General features: G+C 38.2%; 1 protein-coding gene across 3 annotated transcripts in view; it reads left to right on the plus strand.

Annotated features, from left to right (window-relative positions):
* Positions 1-13,672, plus strand: part of ptpn4a (protein tyrosine phosphatase non-receptor type 4a) — a 439,903-nt gene that overhangs the window by 369,338 nt on the left and 56,893 nt on the right. For all 3 annotated transcript variants that reach the window (XM_060827024.1, XM_060827026.1, XM_060827025.1), the window contains exons 14-15: positions 2,159-2,293; positions 10,048-10,206. In XM_060827024.1, the coding sequence (XP_060683007.1) occupies positions 2,159-2,293; positions 10,048-10,206 (294 nt within the window). The remainder of the gene's footprint in view (positions 1-2,158; positions 2,294-10,047; positions 10,207-13,672) is intronic.

Genomic DNA, 13,672 nt, shown 5'->3' on the forward strand with positions numbered 1-13,672 from the left:
ATTGTTTTATATCTTTCTCATTAGTTGAATAAGAAAATTACAATCATGATATGATTTTTTTTTCAAGTTGCACCTCCAACTAGTTTTATTATCTCTGAAGTTCATACCTAATTTAATAGCTTTTCCATCACAAAGAAGAGAAGCTATTACCATGATCACCTTGTCTGCGTATTTGTCAAGTGACAAGTTGATAACGCTTTTTAAAATGTATTTTGTTCATTGACAATATCAGAACAGATAGAAGTAAACTGTGTCAGGTATTCTGTCTGATTAAACAGTAAGGTAGAATAGAACATTCTTGTTTTATGTTTTTAATGTGGTAGCTGAACTACGTACATTGAAGCCATTTCAAAAGGAATGAAATATTTTTAAATATTCCTTTATCTTTGTACAAAATCCCCTTCAAGGAAATGAGAAATAATGTCAGTGTTTCGATGAAATGTTAGCCTTGTAGCTGCGTAGGACCTAAACTCTAGAATTCTCTCCAGCCCTGCATCCCATTGTCTTTCCTTTTAAGACTTTGTTTAACACCTCCTCCTTAGACACTTCTAATACCATCACCTTTATCACTGTGTCAGTTTCTTAAGATTGCACTGCAGTGAAATGCCTTGGGTGTTTTCCTATATTACAACATGCTTTTGTTAAAGATCATAATCACCAAAATCAGACAGTGGGTGCACGGGTGACTAGGATGCAAATTCAAAGATGAAAAGACTTTGTGGAAGTTCTGGAATAGTTACTTTGTGTTTGCCAACAATATGGAGCAGCAAACAATAATTTGGAATAACATTTGGGAATGGAGATGATGACAAAAAAGGAGGAAAGGAAAGGAATTTTAACCACAGTTTAGTCACTTCAGTTATTGACATATTTTCCATGTGACAGTCAAAATGGCAGTGCAGACACAGAACTATGGTGGTCAGAAAAACCGCAGCTGAGAACAGCTCAACTAATGCAATGTGGTTAAGTTTTCTGCGAAATTGCCAAAGTGCACAGGAAATCTGTCAAACCAGTTTGAGTGTGGGTGGGACCCAGAAGTTAAAACTGTTGATGCTTTTCCTTCAGTTGTTAGAAAATACACAACAAACTACAGTGCCTTTGGTTTTGATAACAATATTGTCAAGTAAAGGCAACTAGGTTAAAGGTTTAAGTAACGTATATCGCAGGTAACTATAAATTATAGCTTAATTATAAAAATCTAGTTCAGTGAACGAGATGAGTAGGCAGATGGAGGTGTTCTTAATCAGCACATGACTTTCCATTGACTGAATTATGGGAAAACTAGTAAGGAAACATAAGATTTCAGACTGTCTGCTTGCAACTCTGCTTAATGTCTGGAAAGGAGCAAATTATGGGGACGAAACTGTGGACGGTGAGGCTGTGGCAATGTAGTGTCCATGTTTAACTGCTTTGTTTTGTTTAAAATGTTAATATTAAGCTGTTTTCAGTTTACAATAAAATGTTACTTAATTGCTGCTTAGATCAAAATTACAGGTAATGTATTTAATAGAACACTAATCGGCTGAATTATGATTTGGAGGTGCTGGTGTTGGACTGGGGTGTACAAAGTTTAAAAAATCACACAACACCAGGTTATAGTCCAACAGGTTTAATTGGAAGCACACTAGCTTTCGGAGCGACGCTCCTTCATCAGGTGATTCTATCAAATGAAGGAGCATCGCTCCGAAAGCTAGTGTGCTTCCAATTAAACCTGTTGGACTATAACCTGGTGTTGTGTGATTTTTAACGGCTGAATTATGACTACTACAGATTTGCATATCACGTTATAGATATATTGCTTACTGCATATTGCTGTTTTAAACTGTTCACTGATTATATAGAAGATTAGATGCTTGTATTAACAATAGCATACATTTACAATGTCTCTTTAGGCCTGGAGAAAGGTCATCGAACCTGAAACATTAACTCCATTTCTCTCTCAAGCGATGTTGCCAGACCTGCTGAGCTTCTGTAGCAATTTCTGTTTTACTTTTTGATTTTCAGCATTCACAGTTCTTTGTTTTATGTTAGTACCTTTTAAGTTAGCTTTGTATGTAACATCTTGTTGTCTCAATCTATGTGTTAACACCGAATTGATCATGGTGCCTCTATTTGAAGACATATTTTAAATAAAACATCTTTCTTCCCTCTGGTTCAGATCACCCAGTAAACCATTAACAAGAAAGATGATGAGTGGGATGGACTGGGACTCAGTAAGCAGAAATTCACTGTCAGATGACCGACTTGAAACACAAAGTCTCCCTTCACGTTCTCCACCTGGAACTCCAAATCAGTGAGTAATGAATGCAAGCTTTTGTTTAAAGGACCATATTAAGAGGAGATGTTTTGATAGTGCCATGTATATTGCAAGTATTTCATTTGATTTGTCTTTTTCAACATTTTGTTCCTTCTATTCCTCTCCAAATAAAAGGCTTTGCAGAAATAAAATGTTGGAAAACATTGCTGAGCTTTGTTGGGAGGGAAAGATGCATCCACATAATTACAACTAAACCCAAACTGATGATATTAAAAACAAAAGGAGCAGGAGTAGACCATATGGCCTGTCTGCTATTTGATGTGATCATAGCTAATCTTGGGCTTCAGTTCCACTTTTCTGTCTTTATGGTGAGGTTATGCATTTATTGTCCATCCATTGTTGCTCTTGAGAAGGTGGTGATTTGGAGCCTTTTCTACTAACTGCTGTAGTCCATTTGGTGGAGAGAGTTGAAATCAAGCCCATTCCTAACCTTGAGTGCTTCAGTGAGATCCTCATCTCCCCCTCCCCCATTCCTTTAAATACCAAGGACTGACATTTTGGTCTCTTATCTAAGGAAACATAAATTGGCATTGGAGACAGTCCAGAGAAGGTTCACTAGGTTGTTTCTGGGTTTGGAGATATTTCCTTACGAGGAAAGGTTGAGTAGATTGGACTTCTACTCAGTGGAGTTTAAGAGATACTGTTAGACCACTCTGTTTTATTCCTTTGTCATTTGTGCCCTTATGTCATGTTTTATTATCAGAATTGCCTCTCCTTCTTTTCCATTCTGCATATATTTTTGAATTGTTTTGTATCCCAAAGTATATATTTCCCAATCTCAGTAACGCTTTTCACCATGTCTCTACAACAGAACCATTTCTCTGCTTGTGCCATTAGCTCACCTCTCATTGTGGATATAATTTGGAAATGCTGGTGTTGGACTTGGGGTGTACAAAGTTAAAAATCACTCAACACCAGGTTATAGTCCAACAGGTTTAATTGTAAGCACTAGCTTTCGGAGCACTGTTGATGAAGGAGCAGTGCTTCCAATTAAATCTGTTGGAATATAACCTGGTGTTGTGTGATTTTTAACTTTTTCATTGTGGATGCTGTATGTATGTATTCAGATAGTGATTGTAGTTTTATTTTTCTCTTCCACTTCATTTTAATCTCAATATCTTGCATTATTGCCTTGTCTTTTCTCTTTAATTTTCTAAATCTCCCCCTCACATTAGCTTTTCCCCCTCTATTGAGTTTAAAACTGGTTTTGGCAATACGACTTCTAGAAATAGACAAATTTTTGAGCTTCCTAAACAGTCACGTGAACAGTGTTAAATCTTCTTTGTATGTACTCTTTTACAGTCCCAGTTTTGTGACTCACCAGGACATTATCCCAACATGATTCTTGTAAAGTATGCCCAATGAAGCTGCTCTCTTTATTCCCCAAGACTGGTGCCAGTGTCCTACAAATCAATTTACTTTAACATAAAACAACCTTTTGTCCCATGCATTCAACTATGCCAATTTGCTTCATGGCCCAAATTTATCATTCAGCACTAGTCACTTCTATGTTTTGTTTTCAATTCTAGCTCAAAACGGATCATTCTTCCTTGTAAAACCTCTCTCACTTCTACCTATATCTACCTATTCTCTCTCCCCAACTCTCGACTTGAATAACTCCCTGCATCAGAGCTAATGGTCAGTTTTCTCATCCATGCTACAATTCCTGCTGGATGATTGCAGGGTCTGAGGTTACTCAATGGCTACCTGTGTCCCCTAATAAAGCTCTTTTGTCCCAGATCATTGCCCAAATTAGAAGCACCAAGTGTAAGGTATGTGTTGTATTATAAATTAATTGACCATTGATTACTTGATTGTATATTGTGTCTCCATTTCCAAAGAGAATATGATGAGCTAAGCTAGATTTATTAAGAAAGAGGTAATGGAATGAGAGAGATGCCACTTATGGAACGCATTTATGACATTCTGTTTTGTGTTCTAAAAGCCAAACTGGTTCAATAATGCGAATGAATTGGCCAATAGAAAGAATTCTCACTTGTACCCTTGTATTATGAATATTGACAAACTATCTTAAAAAAATTAATCATGGAGGAGGGAGATATCAAATGGCCCAATATGAAGTCTACCATAGAAACTAACAAATAAACAAACATACAATTTGGATCGTACATACAAGGAAGATTTAACACTGCTCATGTGACTGTTTATAAGCTCAAAATTTGTTTCTTTCTGGAAATTTTATTGCCAAAACCCATTTGAAATAAAATAGAATTCTGAAGTACAGACTCCCAATGTACCTGTCTCCTTTCTTTTTTCTCTCTCTCCCCCTCTCTTTCTCCCTCTCATTCTCTGTCTCTGTCTGTCTATAGAACCATATAAATGACACAGAAGGAGGCCATGCAGCTCATCCGTGTTGTCCCAAAGAGAGGTGGATGCCCTTTCTAATCTCATTTTCCTACACACAGCCTATAGCCTTGCAGTTTTCAGCAGTTAAGGTGCAACCCCAACCTTTCCAATCTCACCTCAGCTACAATTCTCTAGCCCTGGTGACATTCTAGCAAATCTTCTCTGCACCATCCCCAGGTCAACTATGTCCTTCCTGTAATGTGATGACCAGAACTGCACACAGTTATGGCTTTATCAGTGTCTTATACAGTTTGATCATTCTGTCCCTACTTTAGTATTCTATACCCCTACCAGTGAAAGAGACCATTCCATATGCCTTCTTTACAACTTTATCTACCTGTACTGGTATCTGTCACATCTTCCCCCTCTCAGTAGATTCCTGGTTATTGTATATTACCTTTTACTGTTTGACTTTACTAACCCTAACCTCACATTTGTCAGAGTAAACTCCAACTGCAACTTCCCTGCCCACTCATCCAAGCCATATATATTATTTTGGAGCTTACAGCTATCCTCTGTACTATCAGTCATGCACCAAATTTTTGTGTCATCTGGAAAATTTCCCAATTGTCTCCCTACATTTAAGTCTAAATCGTTAATATGGGGGAAAAAAAAAGCATAGGTCCCAACACCAAACACTGCCGAAACAGTGTTTCTGAAACAGCTTTCTATTCACAAGGATGGCCACCAACCATTTCCCTTTGTTTCATGTTACTGGGCCAACTTTGGATCCAATTCCACAGTTTATCAGTAAATTCAGAATTGTCTCGTCTCATTGGTTTGTCACAGTGTTTAAAAATACAATTCCGGAACCCAGTAAATTAATTTTTCACTATCAATGTCTCTTATACTGTTTGAAATTCAGTTGATATTGGGATAGTTAAAAGTCTCCTACTATTATTGCCCTTTTATTCCTACGGGCAGTAATTTGTCTACACATGTGTTCTTCTATTTTCCCCTCAATATTTTGGGTTCTGTAATATAAAACAACTGTAACTGATTCTTTAACTAATACTGTTAACCTATCCCCTTCCTTTTTTGTCACCCAATCTATTCTGCATGAAAACTCTATATCCAGGGATATTGAGCTGTCAATTTTGCCCCTCATTTAGTCAGGTTTTCATTATAGCAATAACATTATGTTGCCATGTGGTTATCTGTACCCTTAGTTCATCTGCCTTGTTTGTTTTGAAGTATAAACAGCTGAGTCCCATCAATTTCTTTTACTGGATGCTTTTAATCCTAGTTTCTTTATCTTTGAGTTGTTGACTACATCACTAACTAGTGTTCTACCTCCTGTTTCCTGATCTGAATATGACCCATTTGAGACAACACTTCCGGTTCACGTTCCCCTGCCATACTAGTTTAAAACCTCACCAGTTGGACACTCAAAAGTTCCCATGAGAGGGTGTTTGTCCCAGCTCTGCCCAGATGCAATCTTTTGGGTCCCACCTTCCCCAGAAACGGTTCAATGCCTCAAGAATCTAACACTCCCTGGTACACCTTTTCTCCAACTACACATTCATCAGTGTTTGGAATAATGAGAGCAATACCATTGAAACTCATGGATCTCTGAGAGGACTGAACAGATTGAAATAGGAGTGATGATTGCACTTGCTAGGATGCCTAGAATTAGAGTAGGCCATTGCCGACCTAGATGAGGAGAAACTTTTTCACTCAGGATGGTGAATCTGTGAATTCTGTACCACAGAAAGCCAAGTTATTAGATATGTTTAAGAAACAAATAAATAGGTAATTAGAAGCTGAGGTGTCAAGATATTTATGGAGGGCGCAGATGCATGGTATTGACTTTAGATGGACCCAGGATTCAGTTGTTGTTTCTGATTCATGGTTTTTGCAGTGTGTTAGATGCTTCTGTTTTGGATTGTATTTCATGCTGATCTTGTTTGAGATCCATATCTAATAAGGTTTGGCTTTGTTAATGGAAGGCACAATCCTTTTACTACATGTCGGGCGACATTGGCCTAGTGGCATTATCGCTGGACAGTTGATCTAGAGACCCAGGAAATGTTCTGGGGGTCCAGTTTCAAATCCCACCATGGCAGATACTGGAATTTGAATTCAAGAAAAAAAAAGTCTGGAATTAAGAGTCTCATGATAACCGTTGTTGATTATCAGAAAAACCCATCTGGTTCACTAATGTCCTTTTCAGGGAAAAAAAATCTTCCATCTTTGCTTGGGGTCTGGAATCCAAATAATGTGGTTGACTCTTAACTGTCCTCTAGGCAATTAAGGATGAACAGTGAATGCTAGCCTAGCTAATGAATGGATTTAAAAATGGCAATTTTGATGTTAACTGAAATAAAATTCTATACTTTGAAAATAGTTTGGTCAAACATCATCCGTGGCGTCACAATATATATTTCTGGAGGGAACCTGAACAGTGGGAAGGGAGCAGCTAAAAGGAGAAGTATTACATTCCCTGACCTTGAATGGCAATGTAGTGGGAGGTAGGAAAGAACATGCTGAGGTTAATTCAGGACTGGGCAGATGGAACAGACATTTTTTTAACACCTTTCTAGGCCCTCAAGCACTCATTCCAGGTGAAATAGTAATTTGCTTGAACTTTAAACATAATATGCTACATCCATGCAGGTTCCTCCACATGGGGAACACGAAATATAGGTTGCTTTACTACTTGACAGTCAGTAGAAATGTTGGTGATATCCAATTGTGTGATCAGTCTTCTTTTTTCCAGATGTAGCCCTACACCCCATAACCAAATTTGGGACCAGTTTTTCATAAATTCTGCGTGAGTTGTAGCTGCATGCCTTTGCATCATTCAAACATGCCCTTTCCAACTTAATTTAATCAATTATAATTTATTCTCCATGTGTCTTTCTCAACATCTTAAGGTTATCGTCACTGCTACTTAAGAGTGCTCTCATTACGAGTTCCAATGCAAAAGTCTGTAAAGGGCCTGTGGCTGAATGGAAGTATGCCTGGTATCTTAAGCTCACCACTGATCACAATATCTGAGCCCATGTAATTTAGTTTTGCCAGCTCTTTGTACAGTAGGGAAATAATAACTAGTTTGTAATTCCGATGTCAAAGTCATAGAAGTTTTCTTTAAATAGATGTCTATGCAAAAGGTGCTGAGCGCATGTTGTTTAAATTGTTTTAATTCAAAAGGCTGCCAATCAAACACATTTGAACGTATCAAACTGCATGTTGTATTTTGATTAATGAGCTCCTTCCTAAAGCAAATTACAAAGTGCAAATCAATTATTCATTATCATTTAATATCAATTTAAACAGAAGCATGATTTCTGTGAATGCAGCTGGATTTTCTTTAACCTTGCATGTGATAGTTAAAGGAACTAATGGTAAATGTAAAACCTTGATTGAAATAATTCATTTTGTCATGGTTAGTTTTCTATACATGATGGGTACATGTGTTAGCTTAAACATAAGAAGGATGCCGGCTTGGAATGGAGACCCATGTAGCAGACGACAAAGTGGTTTCTGTGTTTCAGATATGAAATTGTTCAGAGTATAACGTCTGTGTGTATAAAATATGTACTTGTGGGTGTAGTAGTGCTGTTGTCGTCATAATGCAGAAAGGAAGTTTTTAAGTGTATTGGAAGGGTGTGACATAAAGGGTCCTGACAACATTCCATGCTCATGTGGAAACAGTTAATTGCTCTTGATGAATTGGGTATGCCTGCTTTGTGAAGAATGGTTCTCTTGGTGTACACATTCAAAATAAAAATACAGCAATAAAGATGTCATTGCACTCCAACTGTTTTATGAAGCCTAAGTTACATAAAAGGGCTTTTCACCACAGGTCATCAAACAAAAATTGGCAGTGTATAAACTGGCCAAAAGGTGTACTTGGGAAAATATTTATTTTCTCTATGTGGAGGTATTTTTTTCCACAATGTTCTCCTATCTATGATTTCTGCCAGCTGTTGACCATTTCCCAGATTGGTAATTTTGAAAGATATTAAGAACACATGCAGAGTTTGGGCTTACCTTATTGCTGGTGTATGAACTGCGTGCTCTCATTTAAAGCTTATGCACAGAAGGGAATTTGCATTTTTCACATTCTATGTGAAGCAATCAATGTGGACAATTACCAAATGCTATATAACTCGTAATGAAGCCCCCTTTGTCAATATCGTGCATATTCTTCATGCACTCTGTCAAGACATCTGTTCCAAACCAATTTATAGAGACAATGTGAGTAGTATAATGCATGGTACTGCACATTACAAGTCAGTAGATTACTAAGGGTGTACATCAAATGATCCATTTCTAAAATCATGCACATGAAAACAGATCTTGCATATACATATTCACCTTCATGTTGACTAATTCTGTCCTTTGACAAGGTCTTCTGCTAGATGACTGCAGTTAGGCCTAGCAAACCTGGAATCAGTGGGTATCAGGGGGCAATCGCTCTGCTGTTTGGGGTCATACCTGGCACATAGGACGATAATCACTGTTGGAGGTCAATCATCTCAGTTTCATGGTAGTGTCCTAGGCCCAATCATCTTCAGCTGCTTAACATTAACTTTCCCTCCATCATAAGGTCAGAAATGAGGGTGTTTGCTGATGATTTATACAATGTTCAGCACCATTCACAACGACTCAGCTACTGAAGCAGTCCATGTTCAAATGGACCAAGATCTGGACAATATCCAGACTTGGGCTGACAAATGGCAAGAAACATTTGCACCACAGAAATGCAGGGCTATCGTCATCACTAATAAGAGACAATCTAATCATCATCCCTTGACATTCAGTGGCGTTACAATCACTGAATCCCTCGCTATCAAAATCCTTGGGGTTACTATTGACCAGAAACTCAACTGGACATGCTACATAAATGCAGTGTCTACAAGAGCAGATCGGAAGCTAGAAATACTGCAGCAAGTAACTCACCACCTAACTCCCCAAAGCCCGTCTATTATCTACAAGGCAGAAGTCAGGAGTGTGATGGAATGCTCCCCTTCATTGTATGTATGATGACATTTCATACTGAATCATTAAATTTGTAATGTAATTGCTATAGTATTCCCGGAATAAAAGTTCAGTTTGTAGTGGTTTGTGGTTTAGTGCAGAATAACAGAGTGACTATCCTTCAAAAGTAATTAATTGATAATGAAATGCTTTGGTGATCCTTAAGACTGTTAAATTATAATTAGCTCTTTGTGTAACATTATCATTATGAATATGTTGCTCATTGAACATTTTTGGAGTGATGTATATAAACATTACAATGCTGCCATAGTTAAATAAGTGCTGTGGTAGCTAAGTTGGTAATTCTGTGTCTTAATTTGTTTCTTTTTTCCTTTGTTGTTGCAACTGAAACTGCCAAATTAATTCTTGGAATAAAGTCGAAACTCCACATTCGCTCAGGAAGGAAGCCGTCCAAGACCTTCATCTGTAGGACACTTGGTTGACCACATAGTGCATGTTTCATCGAGTGAGGTCTTTGCCAACCACAAATCTCCTTCCTCTACACAAGCAAACAGTATTATTCTGGAGTCATCTCCGTAAGTTTCCACCGTTGTTATTTAATATACATATTCAGGAGATTTATCTAACTTGTGCGTGGGAGTTTTCATGTTATTTGGGTTTGGAGCCTATTGTTGTGGTTGGGTGGGATGTTCGCAGCCAAATAACTTTTTAAATGTTTTATTTTCACTATTCATTCTGGTGATATCAGTTCCATGTTAATTTTTATAATGTTGAGGAGACACTTTTTGCAATCAAATCTAAGCTTGCACCAGTTATTAGTCTTGCAGTATGGGCACTTTGCTCTGAGATGCAATATGACCAATCAGTATTCTCATATCTGAGCACCACAGAAGATAGACTGAAGATAAAATGGATTGAAAACTTGTACTATTGTCGTTCTTCAAAATAGGAATAATGGTCAAATCCATGATTCTGTCGTTTGTGACAGTTCTGTCTTATGTTAAATTATTAAATCTATTTTTAATAAATCACTATTTGAATTATAGCTGTACCTAAACAGGAAATGTTTCAAATGGATGTCATATTGCATTCATCCAATATTTGAATTCTAACTTGGGTGCAGAAACCTTTAATTTTTTTTAGCAGATAATCCATTTATAGCCAACTTAACAAAATCTATATTTTATTTTATTCATGGGCTGTGGGTGTCACTGGTTGGCCAGCATTTATTGTCTGTCCCTAGCTGCCCTTGAATTGAGTGGCTTGCTAGGCTACTTCAGAGGTCAGTTGCGAGTCAACCATATTGCTGTGGGCCTGGAGTCAGGTAGGTCAGACCAGACAAGAATGGCGGATTTCCTTCCCTGAAGGAAGAAGAACATTAGTGAGTCAGGTGGTCTTTTCCGACATCGGCAGTGGTTAAAATGGTCATTAGTAGATTCTTAATTCCGGCTTTTTAAAAAAAATTCAATTTGCACAATCTCCCATGGCCCCGAAGATTAGCTGAGTTTTTGGATAAGTAGACCAGCGATAATACACTAGACCATCGCTGCCCCCCTATCAATTGTGCAAAAATGTTCTGTTGAATGATATTCGAAATGTATATGCTACTCTTTTATTACTATTTACATTCCAAAAGTAATACAATGTATTTCAATTGGAAAGAAATGTAAAATTGACCAGTTACAATAATGTAAGCAGTGCACAATGTACATTATTAAGCAGATTTTCTGCAGTTGAAGCATTAAATACAGTTTCAATACTGTAAAATAAGCTTCTTTTATCCAAACATTCATTACGAATGTAAACATTGCTGAATAAATATGAAGCAGTACACTCTTTAGTTAAAATTTGCTTCTTGAACCTCCAAGTTATGCTAATGTGAAGGGGTGCACTTTTTTTTCCAGAGGAAGGAAGTAATAAACTGCAGAAAAAAAATCTTTTCTCACAAGTATGTACTATATGTAGCAAAGTTTTTTTTCTTTGTTAACTCCTTTCATGTGAATTAACCCAGACCAATCTGTTTTTAAGATGTGCTGTGTTAGATCTAATACCAAAATCAATAGATTGGTGTATAAGATAAAATATTCCTCACTTTTGCCTTGGTTGCTGCTGTGTTATCCATTAGCAGTTGCACAGAATGAAATATGTGCAAAAATTTGGCCTATTTTATAGCTGCAAAACCACTAATAAAACATTTTAAAGGTTTTAATGAAATTAGCCACTGTAACTGATATAGTTGGTGAGTGAGGACAGGTTTTCATTATTTTATTGAAATGCAAGGTGCTTATTGGTACACTAAAACACTGATGTAAAGTACATTTTTTGATAATCTCATTTTCCGTTGAATTAATAAACTGTACCAAGTTACCACTTTGAAATATATTCAATTTTTAATGCAAATGTTTTGTTTTCTGTGATATGCAAATGAGCTTTGAGCAAACGAGAACCCTGAAAGTTAATGCAGTTTCACCTAGAGCATTGATTGCATTCTGAGGGACTCATAACTGTGAAATACGGGAGTCCTGATTTATGAATGTCCGACTTACAAATGTTCATGCTTACAAACACACTCACATACATTGTTTTAATTTTAAAGTCCTGAAATATTTCCTGTGCTTACAACTGGCTGCTTTACATTGTCCTACATTGTGTTCTAACTTCCATACAAATCAACTTAAGAACTGTTATGGACCAGACCAGACCAGACCCGCTCAAAACATTTCAAGAAGGTAGCCCAGACCCTAACCTTTCTAGTTGTTTAAGCAGGTTTAAGGTGGATATTCCAGGAATAATGCAGCTGGTCAAACCACTCGTTTTTAAACCAAACAGAATTTGTTTACAGACTACCAAATGAAGCACACGCAAAAGAAAGCAGAATTCAGAATAACAGCTATTTGAAAACCCGACCAATTTGATTTCCCCAGTAATTTAACAGAGAGATGTTCCTATTTCCTGCAACATCCCATAAACACACCTCTTGGCAAAACAAAGGTAAAATCAAACACTGGTACTTAGTGTAGAGAGAGATTCCAGAAAGGATTAGCTAGGGATCATTGGCTGAAACATGGAACCTCCAAGGCCCCAAGGGATCCTTCCATATCCGTCACAAATTCACCTGCACATCCGCTGCACCTGATGTGGCCTCCTCTACATTGGGGAGACAGGCCGCCTACTTGCAAAACGTTTCAGAGAACACCTCTGGGACACCCTCACCAACCAACCCAACTGCCCCGTGGCTGAACACTTTAACTCCCCCTCCCACTCCGCCAAGGACATGCAGGTCCTTGGCTGCCTCCATCGCCAGACCATGGCAACACGACGCCTGGAGGAAGAGCGGCTCATCTTCCGCCTAGGAACCCTCCAACCACAAGGGATGAATGTAGATTTCTCCAGCTTCCTCATTTACCCTCTCCACCCCCCCCCCCCCACCTTATCTCAGCCCCAACCCTCAGACTCAGCACTGTCTTCTTGACCTGCAATCTTCTTCCTGACCTCTTCGCCCCCACCCCCTCTCCGGCCTATCACCCTCACCTTAACCTCCTTCCACCTATCGCATTCCCAACCCCCCCCCCCATCCCCACGTCCCTCCTCCCTACCTTTCATCTTAGCCTGCTTGGCACACCTTCCTCATTCCTGAAGAAAGGCTTGTGCCCGATACGTCGATTCTCTTGCTTCTTGGATGCTGCCTGACCAGCTGCGCTTTTTCAGCTCTGATCTCCAGCATCTGCAGTCCTCACTTTCTCCTCCTGAAACATGGAACCTTTTGTTTTTAGCAGTTTCTTGCGGTCGCCAGCTAAAACTAAACCAAACTAGAGAACTCCCTAAACTGGGAGAACTGGCCACTCCCCTTTCATTGTAAAAGTGTTTTTTTGAAAAATTTAAAAGTCCTTTTCCCTGATTGTTGCCTCAGGCAGTATGTGTGAACCATAATCAAAGTGGTTGAACACCAGACAAATCAGAACCTCTGCCTTTCAAAACACCTTTTGAAAAATACCAAGGAAAATATAACCTTGTTAAAGGAGCAGCATTTTCACAAAGCAG

The sequence above is a fragment of the Hemiscyllium ocellatum genome, chromosome 7, assembly GCF_020745735.1.
Source record: "Hemiscyllium ocellatum isolate sHemOce1 chromosome 7, sHemOce1.pat.X.cur, whole genome shotgun sequence".
In the NCBI taxonomy this organism is placed as follows: Eukaryota; Metazoa; Chordata; class Chondrichthyes; order Orectolobiformes; family Hemiscylliidae; genus Hemiscyllium; species Hemiscyllium ocellatum.